At 41.0% G+C, this 19,481-nt stretch overlaps 2 protein-coding genes across 3 annotated transcripts in view; both read right to left on the reverse strand.

The window, feature by feature from the left end:
• The window catches only part of zbtb7a (zinc finger and BTB domain containing 7a), a 28,822-nt gene extending 26,648 nt beyond the window's left edge, over positions 1 to 2,174 (reverse strand). Inside the window, exon 1 of one of the 2 annotated variants that reach the window (XM_034881608.1) lies at positions 1,990 to 2,174. The gene's annotated coding sequence lies outside the window, so the exon portion shown is untranslated. Of the gene's footprint in view, positions 1 to 802; positions 969 to 1,989 lie in introns of those variants that run through there. The other variant, XM_034881609.1, reaches the window with a different exon arrangement.
• A 2,577-nt stretch (positions 2,175 to 4,751) lies between these two features.
• On the reverse strand, positions 4,752 to 17,697 carry map2k2a (mitogen-activated protein kinase kinase 2a). Its single transcript, XM_034880995.1, has 11 exons — positions 16,875 to 17,697; positions 16,459 to 16,669; positions 13,378 to 13,524; positions 13,144 to 13,221; positions 12,756 to 12,807; positions 8,029 to 8,153; positions 7,220 to 7,433; positions 6,966 to 7,030; positions 6,798 to 6,859; positions 6,502 to 6,547; positions 4,752 to 6,408 (listed from the first exon to the last, which is right to left on the reverse strand). The coding sequence occupies exons 1-11, from the start codon at positions 16,961 to 16,963 to the stop codon at positions 6,298 to 6,300; spliced, it is 1,200 nt and encodes a 399-aa protein (XP_034736886.1). The 5' UTR covers positions 16,964 to 17,697; the 3' UTR covers positions 4,752 to 6,297.
• Between the last annotated feature and the right edge of the window lie 1,784 nt (positions 17,698 to 19,481).

Below are 19,481 nucleotides of genomic sequence, written 5' to 3' on the forward strand. Positions count from 1 at the left end.
GGGGTCGAGTGAACTGGGAGTAAAAGATGTCATGAGATTGACCATGGTGTGAGTAGCTGAGAAAATTGAATCAATCAGCAAGTACACAAGTTTTTCAGCACAGTTGCCAAAGTTACCAGAGGTGAAGTTTTATTTTAATGTTACATGGATTTAGCTGAAACAGCTTACACGGCCAGAAAAGGCCAGTTGTTACAACATGTGTCACATACTCTCCCCTTCAGCAAGAACAGATGTCTGAGGTTTCTCAAGTAAACTATCACACCTGTACTCTGTCAGTTATGAAAAGGGTCACTGTGCAACAGCCTGGCAAACATTTGACGCAGTAGTTGTAGAGAAATTGCTTTAACACCCCTAAAGAAGCAGCAGTACAGGATGCGCAACTCTACTAATAATAGCAGCAATGCCACTTAATCACAGCAGTAGACCAAAACATTAAAATAATGATTTGCCTTAATAAGATGGAAACAATACCGTTGCACAATGCGTGTCCATAGTTTAAAAGTTAGCCTGATGTGGATGGAAACTTTAGGACAAACTATTTCTATGAGCTGTGTTATGTGCAGCACCTTACCCTCAGTACTGACCTATTTGCAATTCCCTCCTTTATCTGCAAGTGGGTCAAGAACTCTGAACTCTATCAAGCCCCATCTTTCTCACTCTCCTTCACACTATGGTATTTATTTCCTCTGCTCGCCTCTCTTCTCCTCTCAGTCACAGTCTATAAAGACAGTGTGTGTATGTGTGTGTGTGTGTGTGTGTATGTATGTATGTATGTATGTATGTATGTCTTTGGAGTGCTTACCAAATGCAGAAAATGTTTCCAGGGCCCTATCTGTCTCCCTTGCCTGCCGGCCAGCTCTGCTGCCTCCGTCTCTGGGCAGGGCTATAGAGCTTTACCAGACAGGAAACTTGCGAGTGGCCCTAGTCATACAGGCAAGCCCTTGCCTGATCCCACACAAACAGACAGACAGACAGACACACACACACACACACACACATCAACCCAACCTCTTTCTGTTTTCAGCCCACAACTCGGCTCTGCATCCCCTGCTCTCATTGGTGTGACAACTTCTCACTCACCACACCTCCTTGTCAGGATAGGCTGGCGGTTGTTCCCTTTCCTGGATTGCCAAGGGCAAGGCACTCTGGGATATAGAGTTCTGAATCCCCATTTGACCTGCTTTACAGCCCCTGCTGTGGACTACGAGAACCAGCTCTCTCTGCCCTCACCACCCCCACCATCTCCAAGTCCGCTCTAACGTAAGCACTCAGGGCTGAATTATACACTACAGTATGTTGCTAGCAGGCTGCCAGGTATTAAAGTACAGACCAGCCATCAAACAGGGCTGAGCTTCGTATGAAAAAAAGGAAAGAAAATTCAGCCACAACTGTCAAGAGCAGAAACCAAACATCAGAGGTGGATTCTTTCAGGGCTCACACTCTAGTGACATTTCCGACACACGTAAAACTCCTGACCTAAATTAGGACTTATTCCTATTTCAAACAGCGTGATGCCATCACAACATGCCCTGCGCACACAACTTGCCCCGCACGGAGCATTGCAATCGCCACTGTCCCAAAAAGTTGTTGCCATTGCTTATACCTTGTGCAATTATTTTCTGTTCAGTACCCCCCACCCTCTCTCAATAGCCCCCCTTCCACCCACCTCCTCCTTCTTCTTCTTTAAGTGCTTCCACCTGCCTGAAAAGTTAATGCCTTGAACACATCCTATAAACTTTATCTCAAGATTCCCCAGAGGTAAGAGCAGGACAGAGGAAGTACTTTAGGAGGATTAAAAAAAGAAAGAAAAGAGGAACCTTGACTAGGGACTACTGCTGCGACCCACCTCTCCTCTCCGCCCCCCACCCACCCATCTCTCCTTTCTGTCCCCCTCCCTCAATCCTCCCTCTCCTCCTCTGCCCTGCTCCCCTCTGGACTTCAGGCCCAGAGCAGACAGCGGGGGGGGATGGCAGGGTGCCTTTAGCTCACCTGCGATGGCCGTGGTGAAGCTTGTTGTGGGTTAGCTCAGCCCTCTCCTCTCCTCCTCTCCCTCTCACTGTTGTGCAGCTTAAAGCCCCGTATGCGCTAACCAAGCAGCAGCAGATCAACTCAATTCCCTTCCTGGTTTCTGGAGGGCAAAGAGGTCCCTCCCTTTCTCTCTCTCTCTCGCTCTCTCTCACTCAGTCACTCTCACTCCCTCCCTCTCTCTTAAAGAAACAGCATTCCCCCTCCGTCTCTTATCCCTCCTCCCTCTGTGAACCAAATTAAAGTGGAAATTTATTTGCACTTAAAATTAGACAGTTGTCAAAGCCATAAACTCAATCCGAGATGACACAAATCATTAACCCATGCCTTCCCACTCTGTGGTTTCACAATGAATGTCAGCCAATGTCTCATCTACGGACACTTGGTTTAAGAATAAATGAGTTGTAACTCGTGCCAATTCTCACCAGCCTCACCTCTCATTGCTCCTTACTCTGTTCTATGTGAGTCGAATCACACCCACCCATCTTATTGCCTGAGGTCATGGTGTCCCACCCCAAAAGCAAGCCATGGCACATTCCAACACATACTGTAGGGGCTGCCAGCAACCCCCTTGATACATTTTGGCTTGGCCTGGTCTCTGTACATAATACCTGCCAAGCTCCAACAGGTGAGGCATCAGAGAAGACATTACTACGTCAAAAAAAATGCTTTATCCATTGTGGAATATGGCAAGTTCCCTTGTGTGTAAATTTACAGCTATTGCACTTGATGTTGCGCCACTTCCAACCGCCCACCCGCACGCCCCCTCAGCGAGTGCAAGCCAGCCATTGTGCCATAGTGTGGGATGGAGCACAAGATGTATTCAATAATTCTGTGGCACCATAAACCATACAAACACACCTCTGAAAGCACTTTAAAGTCACATGTTCCATGCACATACTATAGAAAACGTTCTTTTTGCAATTGCTGACTATAAACCTTTGGGGAATCGTGTTTTACACAGGAGAGAAGGGCTTGACACTGCACAGATAACCATGCAGGGGAGTCAAGGGACTATTTGGCAGGGAGAGTAATGACACACCCTCGGCATAGAGGGCACTGTTAAGCACCGTCTCTGCTTAAGCACAGGGGAGTTGACGCTTTTAAACTTCAAAAACACACATGAATTGCAGTATTTGCATGTTTGGTGTCATGACTCGCTATATAATTTGCTATGTTAAGTGAAGAGGATGCAGGTGGATAAGCTGCTGCCTAAGTGAAATGAAAACAGCAGGATAGGCACTCTTACATAGACACATAATATTTACACAAGTTGCCTTCTATTCCGTTTTGGCTTAATTACCAACTGTCAAAATGAGTTGAGCCCTTGGCACTCCGAGATGAAATCAGACATTTTGATGGCAATTTCGTCTTTCAGTCCAATAAAAACTCGTCCCCTCCAAGTCCAGACACCCCACATCATATCTGTGTTCGTCATTAGTGTCTGAATTATGTTTTAAAGCTAGCAGAAAAGGTTAGTAAATCAACAATAATCCCCAGGATCCACTGCCGTTTGATTAACAAAGTTAGTAAAGTTGGTGGCTGTTAACGTTACATGTGAAAAATATTAAGCTAACGTTAGCCAACTGTAACTTACCCATATAGCCGTTTAATGCTGAACTGAGATGGCACTTACTTATTTTTAAATATATAACTTAATTGAAAGTAAAAAAATAGTCGTTATCCATTTCTCAAAATGTCTGTAGTAAGTTTACTAGCTAAATGTTAGCTAACATTAACTGGCACAATTAGCAAGGCGTATTGATGCTATACCTGCACGTTGCACCCATAGACAGTTAAAGAAGGATGTACCTGGAACTATGTTGATGACGTGTTTAAATAAGAGCAGTGATGCCCAGCCAGATTTAGGCCCTAGTTTTATTCCAAGGAGTACTTTTCTGCAGTTCCTTTAAGGTTGTAGAGTAGCTTAACGAACTACATGAACATGTTACAGTCATGTTAGTGTGTGAAAACTAGTAAGACCAAACCAACTCATATTTTACAAATTGTATGAAACAAATAACAGTATGTACTTTTATATAATAATTGTTATATATTTGGAGTATACTTTGGATCTGACAGGACTGTGGGGGGGGGGGGGGGGGGTAGGCTACCTCAGACCAAAAAGGTTAGGAACTACTATATTAGAGGGTAGTTAGGAAAAATCTAAGTCGTCTAGGTTGTGAGTTTATGCTGAATATAAAAATGTTTAGAAAAAAACAATAAATATACTTTACAAGGGCCTAATCCTCCATCCCAAATCATAAATTTGATTTTTGTACTGGAGAAAAAAATTGTGGTGGGAAAATATTTTATTGCGGTTGCCCATAACAAGTAACCCAATAGAAATGAATCAACAATGCTGGTAAAAACCAAGGACATGACCTCAGTGTTGTCAATGGTAGCTAAGGCCCTGACAATAACTATATCAATTCATAATCATGAAGTAAAACATTTTGAAATTTTCCCTAGTGAGGTCCTCTAAAATGGGATCTGTAATTGTGTCACTGAAATACATCTATATGTTTCTTCATTGTGTTCTGTATGGTTATTGTTTTGTTGGAAAAGGATACAATTGTAGTATTTCGTTGTATTTAGTACAATGACAAAAGCATTTCTATCTATCTTCTATCTTATTAGTGTGGTAACATTTCTCGTAAGACATATGCATAAATGGCATAAATGGCTGTCATGAATTAAATTACAGTACATTCACAAATAAGTTGTATTTTAATCTTTTTATACATTATAACCATATCCAACACATTTTTATATTATAATAAAATGACTCTTCTCCCTTGTCATTTACATAAATCAAAAATTTGTATATTAAGACTCCAAAATAGTTCTCCTGTAATTTTTGTATATAGCTTTGTATACATACATGTGACAATGCATCCATTTTGCTCTGAACAAATGCACTTTTCCTGGGAATAAAGGGCAGCCATAAGCAGAGAATCCAACAGCTCTTGCAAGACGGTAGGCTAGCAAATAACACCACCATGTGAGCAACACTGACCTGGGTTAAAATGTTCAGTCAAACCCTTTGTAGTACTTGAAACGTCTGAAGTGCCACTCAATGTTGGGTTGTATTTTCACCATAATTAATTAGGTTAAATCACACGTAAGGGTAAGGGTTGTCAGATGAATTATAACACTTTTCCAAAAGCACGCCTCTAGGCTGGTTGTGTCCCAAGAGAAAGCTTGGAGCGCCACACATAGCAGTACAGCGAAAACATAACCAAATACACTTCAGGGGAAAGTACAGACTAACAACAAAGAGGGGGGAAAAAAGTCAACATGATTGAAATTTCATATTGTCATTGCAAAGATTCAGGCTTTTGATAAAAATAGATAATCATCCCAATCATGATCTTGGGAAATAAAATACACATACAGTATTAGAAAGATAAACCATGCTTTATCATCCCATGAATACATTTCGATCAATGTTTTCTCAATGTCAATTCATGACATTCTAGCATATATCAGGCATCCACAGCATATGACTCCTTCCATGTGACAGCCACAGTGTTGGATGCACGTTGAGGAAGTAATTTCAACGCCTGAAAAAAAATCAAAAAGTTCAAAGTACATCAATATACTGTTCATGAATGTGCATACAAAAAAAAAAAGATCAGGCATTGAAAACGTTTAATCACGAGTACCCTCTTTGGTTTGTGACATTGTTCACAAAGGGATCTTTAGAGTAAATGCTCATTTACCAAAAAGCAAAAATGACTCCGCACGCACGCGGTCTCTGGTCTTTTTAAAATGAATGCATTTAACAAAAGGATTTTAAATCAAAATAAAAGTATTTACCTTCGATAAAACCCAATTTAGAATTTGCGAGTAGGTGATATTTCTTTTTTTGGAAATCTCTAAAGAAGGTAGGCCACAAGCCATGAACTTTTGCCATTATATATTTAAAAAAAAAATGAATACCTTATAGTCAACAATACAAAAGAAGTTTGTCAATCAATGCAAATTCAGTAAACACACTGACAGCCATTCAGTGCTTTACATCCACTGTTGCAGTGTGGAAACGTGAGCTGTGGCTACTCTTAACACTAGCACAGTGAAGCTGGGGTACAATGACTCAACGGGCCCTGTTGCTGGTTAAGAAATAAATGTGGGGGGGAGACCGTTTTCCCAGAGAGCAAGATAGAAAAAAGTGCCAATTTGAGTGAGGGCTTGTGTACATGTATATGTGCAGTATATTGATGTGTATGCAAGCAAGACCGAAGGTGTGTCAGGGCAGTGGGGGCCTGTTCACTCAGTGCCGCGGGTGGGAGTACTGGGCTGGTTGAGGCCCATGGTTTTGCACAACCAGCCAGCAAAGTCCACTTCCTCCACTTCTGATCTTTTGATGAACGTGTGACTCTGAAAGAAAACCAAAAGGAAAACTATTGTTTTTTTACTGCTACCATTATAAAAACACAAAAAATAAATAAACTGGCAAGTTCAGGTACCCACCATCAACATCTTCAGATCTGCCCTTTCAGCTGGGTTTTTGATCAAACTGCAGACACAAATGACCAAAAAGGTTACTGACAAGTAAGACTAAAAAACCGTAAATTAAGGATTAAGTTAGTTGTTGTTTTTTTCAAACAATCTTACTAAACTAGTTTCTGCAACCACCTTCTACATAACACTATTTGTAGAAATCCTCTCTGTTGTACTTCTCATGATTCACTTTTGCGTAAAAACCAATAAGAGCAATGCAGATTCTTTCTCAGCTTACTCTAAAAGATGTTGTTGCAGACACTCACCATTTTGTCACAAAGTCCTGAAAGTCATTGGTGAATACCCCAAGTGGCAGTTTAGGGGGTGGCTAAGGAGGAACCAATAATCAAAAGGTCAAAAAACTATTAACTATTAATGCAAACATACATTGTGTGTAGAGAAATATGTTTATGCAAATAGGCGCTTTCTCACACCTCATTCACAATGTAGTCCAAAAGTTCAAAGATGGCCATCGCTGGTCTGCTGTCCATCCCATGACCTGTGGAGAAGTTGCATATCACTGACCCAACTAGATTTTTTCTCTCCCTCCGTAACAAATCAATTTAAATTGTATCTTTAGCTAAGTTTATTTTATATTGGAAATATATATATTTTTTCCTGAAATCATAAATGTAAAAATGCTGTTAATGCCAAGTACGTGTTTGAAAATGTTTTTTGCAAATCCTACCGCTCACGGGTCTGCCCGGTGGTCTGGGCCTTTGCATGTTAGTGTGAGGCTCTCCCTCAGCCCCGTCCATAATGGCACGTCCGAAGATGGCCTCCAGCTCTTTTGCTTCTGGTGGGGGGATGGGGTAGCGGCCAATCGCCAACTCCACCAGGGACAGACCCATGCTCCACACGTCAGACTGAACGGAGTAGTGAGTGCCCTGCAGTCTCTCCGGCTGTTGAGAAACACACAATCTACGTCAGAGGGAGCGGGTAGAGCCAAGATGCCAGGCAGGAGAGAGGGTTGGGTAGAGGGGTGGGTGGGGAAGGTACAGGAAGTGGTGGAGAGGGTAATGGGAGGGGGGCGTTATGGCAAGGAGAGCTGGGGTGTGGTGAGGGTAAGAGGACAGAGGATGGGAGGGTTTGGCAGGAAGTGAAGAGTAGCTTTGGACTGCTTTAGTTAGAAGAGGCAAAGACAGGTGTGTGTGTGTAGGAAATAATGATGAAAGGACAAGTGTCTCTACACAACTGGTGCCTTGTGGTTAAGGAACGGGACAGCCAAGCAGCTTTCGCCACTGCACCCAGCAGGTGTCTAAGAGTGAGGGGAAAGAAGAACGAGAAGGAGCGAGCACAGTTGCCTCGCTCTTTGCCAAAGAGCCCTTTCCTGGGCACAGCCCTCGGTTCTTGGCAGGGGAGTGAGGGAGGGCCAGAGGTAGGGAAGGCAGAGGGCGGGGCCAGTGAACAAGAGCAATGTGAGAAAAGAGGAGAAGGAAAGTGGGGATAGGGCCAGAGGAAAAGGGGTGGGGGCGCAGGCGTGCAGAGCTGACTCACCGACATGTAGGAGCGCGTTCCAACAAAGGAGTTGGCCATGGAATCTATGAGCTGGCCGCTCACACCAAAGTCACACAGCTTGATCTCCCCGCGAGAGTTGACCAGGATGTTGGAGGGCTTCACATCTATGTGGCAGAGGGGACGTGGACAGACAAACAAATGTACATGTTTTCAGTGAGACACGTCGTCATACTGTATCTCATCTGTCGCCCATACTCAAACACCTTACTATAAATCATTTTTTTGCTCGCTAACTGGTTGTGTTTGGGGTCTTTGTCTTGTTGAAAGACCCATTTCAAAGTTATTTCCCCTTCAGCATAATGCATAATGACCTCTTCAAGTATTTTTGATGTAATGAAACGAAAATGATGAAATTAAATGATCACTGGTATGCGATAATTAGGCCCAACACCAAAGTATAAGAAACATCCCCATTACATGATTTTTGCACCACCGTGCTTTACTGTCTTCACAGTGTACTGTGGCTTGAATTCAGGGCATGAGGGTTGTCAGACAAACTGGCTGCGGCCCCTAGACCCCCCCAAAAAAAAAAAAACGTTCTTGCCCTCATCAGTCTACAGAATGTCGCACCATTTGTCCTTTGGCAAATTTCAACCTATTCAGTACATGTCTTTTTTTCAGCAGTGGGACTTTGTGGGGGCTTCTAGCTGATAGCTTTGCTTCACATAGCCTTCTTCTGATCGTAACAGTACTCACAGGTAACTTTAAGTCTTCTTTGATTTTTACTGGAGCTGATAAGTGGTCGAGCCCTTGACATTTTGGCTATTCTTCGATCCCTTCAAATGGTAAGTGACTGTTTTTTTCCCCACGTCCCAGAATCAATCACCTCACTAATCGAACACAACTCTGTTATTACTTTGAACATGCCCCTTTCAATTAGATTCATTTACACAGAATGAGCAGCATGCATGTTGTGACTGCTGGGTCTGTTGGTTTTCTATGACTCTACAATACTTGTAAATGTTTTGCCATGTAAAAATATCACTTCTACCCAAAAATATGATTTATGAGGTTGGTGATGTTGGATTGCTATTATTTTTTAACACAACTGTTTCTATTTTTTTTATTCGAGTCACTAAAATGCAAGCTTTAAAAACCTCTTTGGATAGTCAAATGTTTGAATCGAATTTCTAATTTCTATCAAGCAAGGAAGAAAATGGCTACAACTCAAGCTGAGCCCGTTATAAACAAGCCGGGTCCTCCACAATTCCCGATCATCGCTGAAAAAACATCCTGCTAAAATAATTGGGGTAGGACTGAGCCCTGCAATCGGTCCTCTGTGGTGTGACCCCCTCCCCTCGACTAAGGACATGTGAGGAGTGACTGAGAAAGAGGTGGCATCAAAGAGCGGGAGAACGATGGAGGGAGGGGTCAACAGGGCGCGGCTGCTGTATAATCACATCTGAGAGGCTGTAATTACCGCCTGAGCTCGCAGACAACTGGCCTAGAGTACCACCGACCCTGTAGCACTGAGAGACTTCACTGCACTATGCAGGTCTAACGCTGCCTCCACCAGTGTTAATGCAACACACCCATGGTTGCTCGCTGGTGTGCTTAAGGCTTTGCTATGGTGGGACTTGGGATTTTGTTTGAATGCAAAGAAAATTGTCTTGACTGAGCCTTTATTTTTTCATTATGCTATACATTTCTATGATGAGGAACTCGTGATGTTCTCAAACAATAGCTTGTCTTGTGGTGAGCGTGCTAAAGCTCTTAAGATGTTGATGCAGTGCATATGGAGGAAAAACATGAAGACAATTAATAAAGATTTAAACATAAAAGTACAGGGAAGACTGGAGATGGTCAAGTTAATGTGGCGTATTTAAAGTGGTTTCACTAAGAAGAAAAAACGTCCAGAGACATTTGGAAAAAGCAATCATACCTGAATGCTTTTTGTGATTGTGTTTGAGCCTGTTTCAGAGCAGCAATAATAATGTCAGTGGAAAATTAGAGGATAATCTTGCATTTTATTTGTATTAATGTGATGTTTAGACTGTAACATTTGCAGGGTCTCAATCATAGCTGGTTGCCTCACAAGCATCAGCAAAATTTAGCCAGTACTTATACTAAAAGGATTAGACTCATCATATTAACCACATCAAAAGTCCGTAATAAGGAAAAAAAATTCTAAATGTTGATGACATTTTAAGGCTAATACCAAAGATAACCCAATTTATTCCAGATGCATCTCTCTTACTACATTGTGGCTAAAATAAAATTATATATTTGGCAAATAATTTACTAGTACGTATTATAGAGTCATAGAAAAACAACCCAACCGTCATGACACGCATGCTGCTCGATCAGTGTGTTTGAATCTGTAATTGAAAGGGGCATGTTCAAAATAATAGCAGAGTTGTGTTCGATTAGTGAGGTGATTGATACTTTGAAGAAACAGGTGTCAATTATGATTCATATTTAAAGTAGGAAGGAAGCAAATGCCGTGCATGCTGGTTATAGCGCAGTTCACACTGAAATACTCAGCAAAATGGGTCGTTCCAGACATCGCTCTGAAGAACAGCGCACTTTGATTAAAAAGTTAATAGGAGAGGAAAAAACACATTAACAAGTCCAGAAAATGATAGGCCGCTCAGCCAAAATAATTTTTAATCCTTTGAAATGGCATCCAAAGCCTGAACGACGTGGGGGGGAGGGGAAAAAACGGTCAACTACCATTCGAATGAATGGAAGAATAGCCAAAATGTTAAAGGCTCAACCACTGATCAGCTCCAGTAAAAATCAAAGAAGACTTAAAGTTACCTGTGAGTACTGTTACGATCAGAAGAAGGCTATGTGAAGCAAAGCTATCAGCTAGAAGCCCCCGCAAAGTCCCACTGCTGAAAAAAGACATGTACTGAATAGGTTGAAATTTGCCAAAGGACACATTGACTGGCCAATGGAGAAATGATGCAATATTCTGTGGACTGATGAGAGCAAAACTGTTTTTTTGGGTCTAGGGGCCGCAGCCAGTTTGTCTGACAACCCTCATGCACTGAATTCAAGCCACAGTACACTGTGAAGACAGTAAAGCACGGTGGTGCAAAAATCATGTAATGGGGATGTTTCTCATACTGTGTTGTTGAGCCTATTTATTTATTTCCCATACCAGGAATCGTGGATCAGTTTCAATACATCAAATACTTGGCGAGGTCATGTTGCATTATGCTGAAGAGGAAATGCCTTTTAAATGGGTCTTTCAACAAGACAATGACCCAAAACACACCAGTTAGCGAGCAAAGTCTTGGTTCCAGATGAACAAGACAGAAGTTATGGGCTGGCCAGTCCAATCCCCGGACCTCAATCGAATAAAAAAAAAAAACTTGTGGGGTGACATCAGATAATGCTGTTTCTGATTCAAAACTCAGTAATGCAGAGGAATTGTGGAATGTAGTTCCATTGTCCTGGGCTGGAATTCCTGTTCACAGGTGCCAGAAGTTGGTCGACTCCATGCAACACAGATGTGAAGCAGTTCTCAGAAACAATGGTCATGCAACTAAATATTAGTGCAGTGATTCAAAGTAAAGCCAACACTCAAGACATTTTTCAGTTTATACACTAAGTGTTTGAGTTTGTAAAGAAAAATACAAATACTGCTATTTTTTTTGAATAGTCTAATATTCCTTTTTCTTCATATTCTGTAAAGGTAGAACACAAACTTGATCAATTTAGGTCATGTTTTGATTTGGAATTGAATGTGCAGTGTTACCAATGCATTAATATTATGGAATTAAAAGCTAGTCTGAGGATTTTGAGCATTATTCACTTTTCTTACACACTGCTATTATTCTGAACACAATTGTGTTTGTTTGTACATACATACATACATACATACATACATACATATATTATCCTAATTGTTTCCTAGCCCATACACTAAACAATGGTGAGACTGTAGTGGTGTAGTGGAAAACTGTACTAATTCTAAGTCCCTATGCAATAAATATAATTAGCAATCTATAAAAATTTTGAGTTGAAAATAGCACACTGCTTTCAGCATTTTTCGTTCTGAAAGCAACTGTCGGGAGTTAAAGGTAGAGTGCAGAACTTTTCCATATAAATGAACGGCTGTTAAATTCACGGCCACATTCCCATACCGGCACACCGGAAAGATGCCGATACAGCTTATTTGTACTCAGAACAAGTAGTTTATTTAACCCACAACAATGTTACATGAGCAAGGCACAAAGTGTAGTCAACCAACCATGCTCACTCATTCACTTACATATCTTCACAGCGTAGCTGCTTATTTTGGTTTTTTGATTGGATACACGGTATGTCAGTCTACCTGTATTACCTAATACCTTGACAGGCAGGAAGTGACACCACTGCGATGCGTTATTATTAATCCCACTTCTTTTCTTAAGCACATTGACAGCATGTCTGTAATCCCGCTCACTGCCAGAGAAGAACAAAAGTTTTGCACTCCAGTTTTAAGATAATGAATAATCCAAAAAGTAATTGTGTAATAAACAGTGCATTAAATACAATGCTTGTGATAACAATCTGTGATTTGCAAATTAAACTGTAGTGTGACACACACTCCACAGCTTAATGTCCACATACACCCTGATCATCATCAATGTAACCCAGAAAATAAGTGGTCACTTTTTTTTGATTTTGTAAACTGAACACTATGTATGCAATTCTGATTGCACAAGTAATCTTGAGAGCAAATTTACTTGACTGCGACTAGAGAATACCCTTACCTCTGTGCATGATCTGGTGCTTCTCCCGTAGGTAGGCTAATCCCCTCAATACCTGTAAACAATGGAGGAAAAACATTTAAAATAAAAATACAAAAGGGCAGATTCTCAGACAATAGTCTATACACACAAACGCATGCACGTTTTCATTTTGTGCATATCAATTTAAAACACATATTATTTTGGTACTCCCATTTTTACACTAATATTATATGTATTTGAACATGATGCAAGAGTTGCATGCATGATTGAACACAGAGCTAGTAAAGCAACACCACACGAAGCCCACACACCCACAATGAGCAGTGCGTCTGCACCAACATGTATCGTAACAACCTTAAAAAGACAGAAACTAGTATTTTAAATGCAACAGAACAAGTGCACTACATACAGCTATGCTAACTTTCCCCAGGATCTCTTCTGGGATTCTTCTGGCTTCCTTCAGGACCTGGTCCAAGGATCCACCATCCTGTACAGACAAGTTGCACAAAAATCTGACATACCATTTTAAACATCAATTAAAAACAAAAACAAAAAATATGTTTTGGAAAAAATATATGGTCATCAAAAGAATAGTGTGTCCAACCACATTCATTCATTTGTCCATTGGCAGGAGGGCTCTCACCATGTGCTCCATACAGATGCTGATCTCCCCATCGCTGTAAAAGGCTCCATAGAAGCCCACAATGTAGGGGGAGTTGCATTCATGCAGCACTTGAAGCTCTCTGATAATCTGGTTTCTGATGGCAGGTTTGATTTCCAGGTGGATCAACTGAGGAGGAGAAGGATGAGACCATAAACTGCTGTTCTGACAAAAACGCAACAGATGCAGTCACATCATTCCCTGGCCTCTTCGCCTCTCGAGGGAACGCATTTCAGAGGTGGCACACACACACACACCAGTTGTAGTGGATGACTGGGTCGGACTCAGGTCTCTCATGTGGGAAAGCGGGGTACGATTCTGAATAACAATTTTAATTTTACTCTCAAGATCGTCCGACGCCTCTGCAGCGACCAGGGTCATCAGGCGATCAGTAGTCAGCGCATCGACGAGTCTGTGGGCAGTCTGCGGCAGGAGCCCAGCACTGGCGGGCGATCGGAGCGACACCACAGTGGGACCATAGACATAATAAAGATTAGACGCCGCATTGGCTGCTGAGCGCGAGATTTCCAGCCGCCATCTTGGACCGGTCATACTCGTTACTTAGCAGCAGAAGATACAAGCAGCCAGAGCCCTATGCAGAATATTCCTGCTCAGATCAGCGGATTTTTTTATCTTATCTTTTTAACTCTGGGTTCTGTATAGCATTTTGAGTCTGTGTTTTGAAAATTGATGCATAAGTTAAGTTTTGCGAGTTTTAAACGGAGATTCAAACAAGTAAATGTGCAGTTTAAATAAAAACTACCATTTTCATTTCATAGGCTACTGCTACTTTGAATAAGTACTGGTACGCGTGCTTTGTTAGGGGTGAAAGATATATCAACGCAGTATCGTTACACAGCACATCGCTATATAAGTGAGTTTAACCTATACATTATTCTGGGGGTCCTAAAGCAGCAGTAATGCTTGAGTTGTTATCACACTGGGATTGTGTCTGGTTTAGTTGGGATTTGTTTAAGACTTGCACGTTACTCTTATAAGATATTATATATATATATAAGTTAACTTTCTTAATGCATTTTATACTGTCCAACCATTAGAACACGTCCTGTTCTGTAGACATGGTTTAAAAATATCGGAATTCATGTCGATGTTGTAATATCACATTCTGCGAATGTTGTGCAACCCTTGTGTGTGTGTGTGTTGGGAGCGCGGCTGCTAAATGTCAAGGTCCGGGAGCCGATTGATGCATAACAACGTGTGTGTGTGTGTGTGTGTGTGTGTGTGTGTGTGAAAGAGACAAATATAAAAAGCTTCAAGTCGACTCTAATAACATAATCATATTGTTTCTTGTAATTAAATATCTAACTTTACGGTCACTATCTGTTTCTTCTTCCCTATCATATTTATAATGCGTGATTTGGTATTTATACCTATTATAGCCTACATCCCATATGTGATGTAAGGGTATTTTGCAAATACCTATCATTTACAAATGATAGATACACCGAGGATGCCTGATCTGTGATCTAGGGTGACCAGACGTCCTCGGATTTAGGGGCCAGTCCCCGTTTTCGGTGTTCTGTCCCTGACCAAATACAGAAGAAAAAAACTAAATCTGTCCCTGTTCTGTTTTTAAAGACACAACATTAGGTTTTTCCAATCAGATTGATAGTCAAACTGGAAATGTCCCCGTTTTTCTCCCTTTTTGGGAATTATGTTCCCAGTTTTGATCTTGGACGTCTGGTGAGTTTATATTATATCAGAACATTCTATTACCCTTAAGACCACTAAGAATATTAAAATACGCCTAACCATGTGTCCTGTTTCATAGCTACATGTATGACCTTTGTAGCAAAAAAAAACATGAAAATCTGTTTTGTATTCAGTGAGATTGATTAATTAAACGCGCTGACAGCTCATTTCACCTGCCAAACACATTACACTGATTGGAGCGGGTGACCGGTCCAAGATGGCGGCCCCAAATCTCGTCAGCGCCAGTAGGCAGTAGCGGTCGATGCGGCGTCTATTATATTATGTCTATGAGTGTGACTACCTGACGGCAGTTAAATCTACTACATATCTGCCTCGGTTGGGCACATGTAGAACACGTTTTGAAATCATTACGTGCAAAGGGGGAAGCACGTCAAATTCATTGAAACATGCGGAAACAAACTAATTATATATTTAAGTACTTTAAAATGTTACTATATTGTTCGATTTAAATAATTTCCAATTTAAAAAAAAAAAACAGCCTTTCTTTGATGTAATTTTTCCAGTTTTTCAAGAATCGGTTTAGGAATCTGGAATTTTAAAAAGTACCGGTTTGGCATCGGAATTTTAAAAATCGTAACGATACCCAACTCTACTCCCGCCACAAGCTCGTCGATGCGCTGACTACTGATCAACGCCTCTGTGGTGATCGTTGCCACTCGAGGGATCTCAGCCCTTCTGGAGAAACATAAGAGTTTATAGTCAATTTTTCAAAATGTCTTATTCACGTTACGAATATCTGTCTGTCTACTATATTTTCATAGGGCTGGGCAATCGTGATATGAGCCTTGATATTGTCTTTGATTTTGGAAATCGTTATATCGTAAATGGGTTAAGTGGTTTTAAAGGCTGTATTACAGTAAAGTCATGTCATTTTCTGTTACCAGACTGTTCTAGCTCTTGTTTTATGTTTACCTTTGCCCACTTAGTTATTATATCTACACTACTGAAGATTATTTTTCTTAAATCTCATTGTGAAGATATTTTGCTAAAGCACCAATTGTCAACCCTTTATCATCTCAACATTATTAACATCGAGGTATAAGGACATGAGTATCGCAATATCGGATTTTCTCCATATCGCCCAGCCCTACATTTTCGTATATACTTTTGGTGAGTTTGTTATTGTTGCATTAAACAATGCTGCATGTTTGTGCTTTTCTCCACACAGTAAGTTGTCCACGATGCAGAATTGTGTGAAACAAACCCGGCCAGCACCAGTGTTACGCAAAAACAAAACCCTCTCTAAAGTGTGTTTTGATTCAGCTCCCTCAAACAGTCACACTTCACCTGCTACAAAACAAATTAACCAATTTTACATTTTATTATTACCTTTCGGGCCATGACCAATCCTGAGGGTTTGTGGCGGACCTTGTTAACTACTCCTCCGTTTCCAGCACCCAATTCACATATGGGGTCAAAATCCTCATCCTTCAGCTCCCCAACCTGAGCTTTCTGGGTCAGAAAGGCCTCCAGTCGTTTCCTCTGTTGTTCGTCCAGGTCCAACTCACCCAGTTTCTTTTGTAAGGCCTCAAGGTTGGCTCTGTAGGGAAAGGCCAGTAGGGTGTAACACACAGACAGAGGGAGAGAGAAATGATAAGTCAGGAACATTTAACTACTATTTAAATAGAGGTAATGAGGTACAGTGTTGGTAAATGGTGATAACTATCACACACAGACACATTATTAACAAGCTCCATTTAACACAGCTACAACAATTCATCTTGGCTTATACTAGGGCTACTCACTCAGATGCAGCGTCAATCGTGTTTGAGGTGGCCTGTCCTTCCCCGATGGGCGTTATGTTCAGGGGCACGGGTCTTCTTTTGGGAGCCATTTCAATAAATAACCTAAATGACTTTCTCAAAGAATGCACTAACCCGCAGTGAGCTAGGAGGCTGCTATTCTAGCCTTCTCCTTATTCAAAACTCAGCCTGGAAAAGCAACCGGATCAGCTCTTGGTGGCTAGTAACTTGGCTAGCTAACGTTAGCAAAGTTAGGATACTTTCGGCAGCATGTTAGTCAGCTATTTGGGTAACGTTAAACCGTATCATGCCGAGATGCTCTTTAAAAGTCAGGTAGCTTTCCGCTGCATCTATAGTTTTTAGAGTTAACACATTTATATTGTTCTGGTTCTTCTAGGTTATCTACCTGCTGCTATTACCCAACTAGCTGCTACAAGCTAGCACCAGCTCCTGTAGAAATCGTGCCCTGCGTCTCTCAGTCCTAATGTGCAGCCCCTCGCTTCTCAGCTTCCACAAGACACGGGCCGCCGCAGTTTTCCCTGCAGCTACACCGGCAGACCGACTCGGCTGGCCTCCCTCTGCAGGACGGCAGCGTCCGAGCAATAAATTCCTCCGTGTTTTGTGGGGCTCTGAAACGAAAAGGCTCTGTCTTATGGTGCTTCAATACAGGAAGCAGCAACTGCAGCATCAGACCTGTGACACCCACCGAGGGAGAGCTCCTCATAAATAGCGCGAGACTGAGTCGCTCTGACAAGTTGACACGAGAGATGCAGAAATCTCATGGGAGATGTACATGGATGTATTAGATAATTTTTGACATCTGCAGTTTGTGTGTTTGTGCAGTTGGTATGTAGTTTTGAATGAGGCAAATCCATAGACTGTATATCGTTAGTCCAGTTTAACAATAATATTATCCGCCGGGTGATGGTTTAATGGCGGTTAGTAAACAGCTGTGAAGAACATCAGTGCCTCCCAGCGGTAACAAGAGGGAACTGAAGATTTATAATGGATTATAAGAAAACACATTCAAATTCAGTTTAAAAATACTAAATACGCCTGTTCAAGGTGAAACATTTGCAGATGTGTTTTTTATTTCGTTATTTCAACATAGAGAAAAGACACGGCACCCAGGGATCAGGCTTAGCTGAGCTGCAGGAGCTACAAAGTATTAAACTAATGGAGAAAAAACCTGTAGGCTACCTGTTTTTGCCTTAAAGGGCTCTGTCGGAAAACTTGCTTAAATAAATGACATTTTTGCTGATTTTTTCATACTTCAGTGTGCTGATTTGTTTGTTTTGTTTTTACTTTAGTTTTATGTATTCTTTAAGATAGTGTTCAGTATTGTTGACCTGCTGTCCTAAAATAAAATAATGAGCTTTGTATTTTTCTGATCAAAGCCTGTAGTAAAAAATATATATATAAATGTTTTAATGTCTTTAAATTAGTGCTGTCAGTTAAACGCGTTATCAACTAACGGCGCATAGATTGTATATTAATTATTATTAACAGTCTATGTAACGGCGTTAATGCAAACCCATTTTAACCGCTTAATTTTCTTTATCGCAAGATTAACGTTCTTTTTGGCCTGGCAAACTTTGTAGTTTTTTTCACATGCTGTTGCTAAAACTAGTCACATTAGAAAAACTACAACACCACACCGGATCTAGCTAGACCGGAAACAAAACAACAAGCGCGCCCCACACACCCCGTTTGGGCTTGCGAGCCGGCCAAAGAGTTGTACTGTTAAGTTTTGAACGGATGGAGAGCGCAAGACAACAAAATGGATGCCAATAAGATTCTGAATTTTAAGTTTACTTTTAAAAGTTGCCAAATGTTTCATTGACAAGACAAAAGTGAACTGTACCTTTCATGTTGGTTCATTTCCGCATAACACAGCCATATATTGTTGTACATATTTGGTCCATTATGTGCTGTAGAAAATGTTATATTGTTTATGGAAAATCAATAAAAATTGTTAAACAAAAGTGATCTGTGTGTTTTGTCTGAGCTATCATCGCAGCAGTCCATTCTGAAATACCACCTGATGGCCAAGCACAATTCTGACGCCAATCCCCCCCCCCCCCAAGTATTTTTTTACCCTTTTATTGATGGACAGTGTTACACTGTGTGAGAGATTATTTGCTCCAAATCAGAATGTCACATGTGAAATTGAACACTAGATTTGGCTTTATGCCAATGTTTTCAATAAAAAAACATTTGGACAAAGCAAGCCGATCCACTTTTCCATGTTGATAAGAGCATCAAAATGAGAAGAAAATGGTACAAAAAGAAATCAAGGGACATTTAGAATAGATTAAAAAAACTGTGTGATTACTTCCGAGTTAACTATAACATTAATGCAATTAATTGTGACTTTAAATATTTAATATCCAAAATGTCCAGCTCCAGAACAGCTACTAAACGGACCTTGTGGTGGGATTATTTTGTCAACTATTTTTCATAGTCAAAAATAAACAAGATGTCCTGAAATTGCTCAGAAACAAGGTAAATGCCACTAAAATCATGGCATATATTAGGGGCATCATTTTTGTCTACTAGCATTTTGAAACCAACGTGATACATGCAAGAAATTTCTTCAACCGAACATGC

This window comes from Etheostoma cragini, chromosome 9 (genome assembly GCF_013103735.1).
Source record: "Etheostoma cragini isolate CJK2018 chromosome 9, CSU_Ecrag_1.0, whole genome shotgun sequence".
Taxonomy (NCBI): Eukaryota; Metazoa; Chordata; class Actinopteri; order Perciformes; family Percidae; genus Etheostoma; species Etheostoma cragini.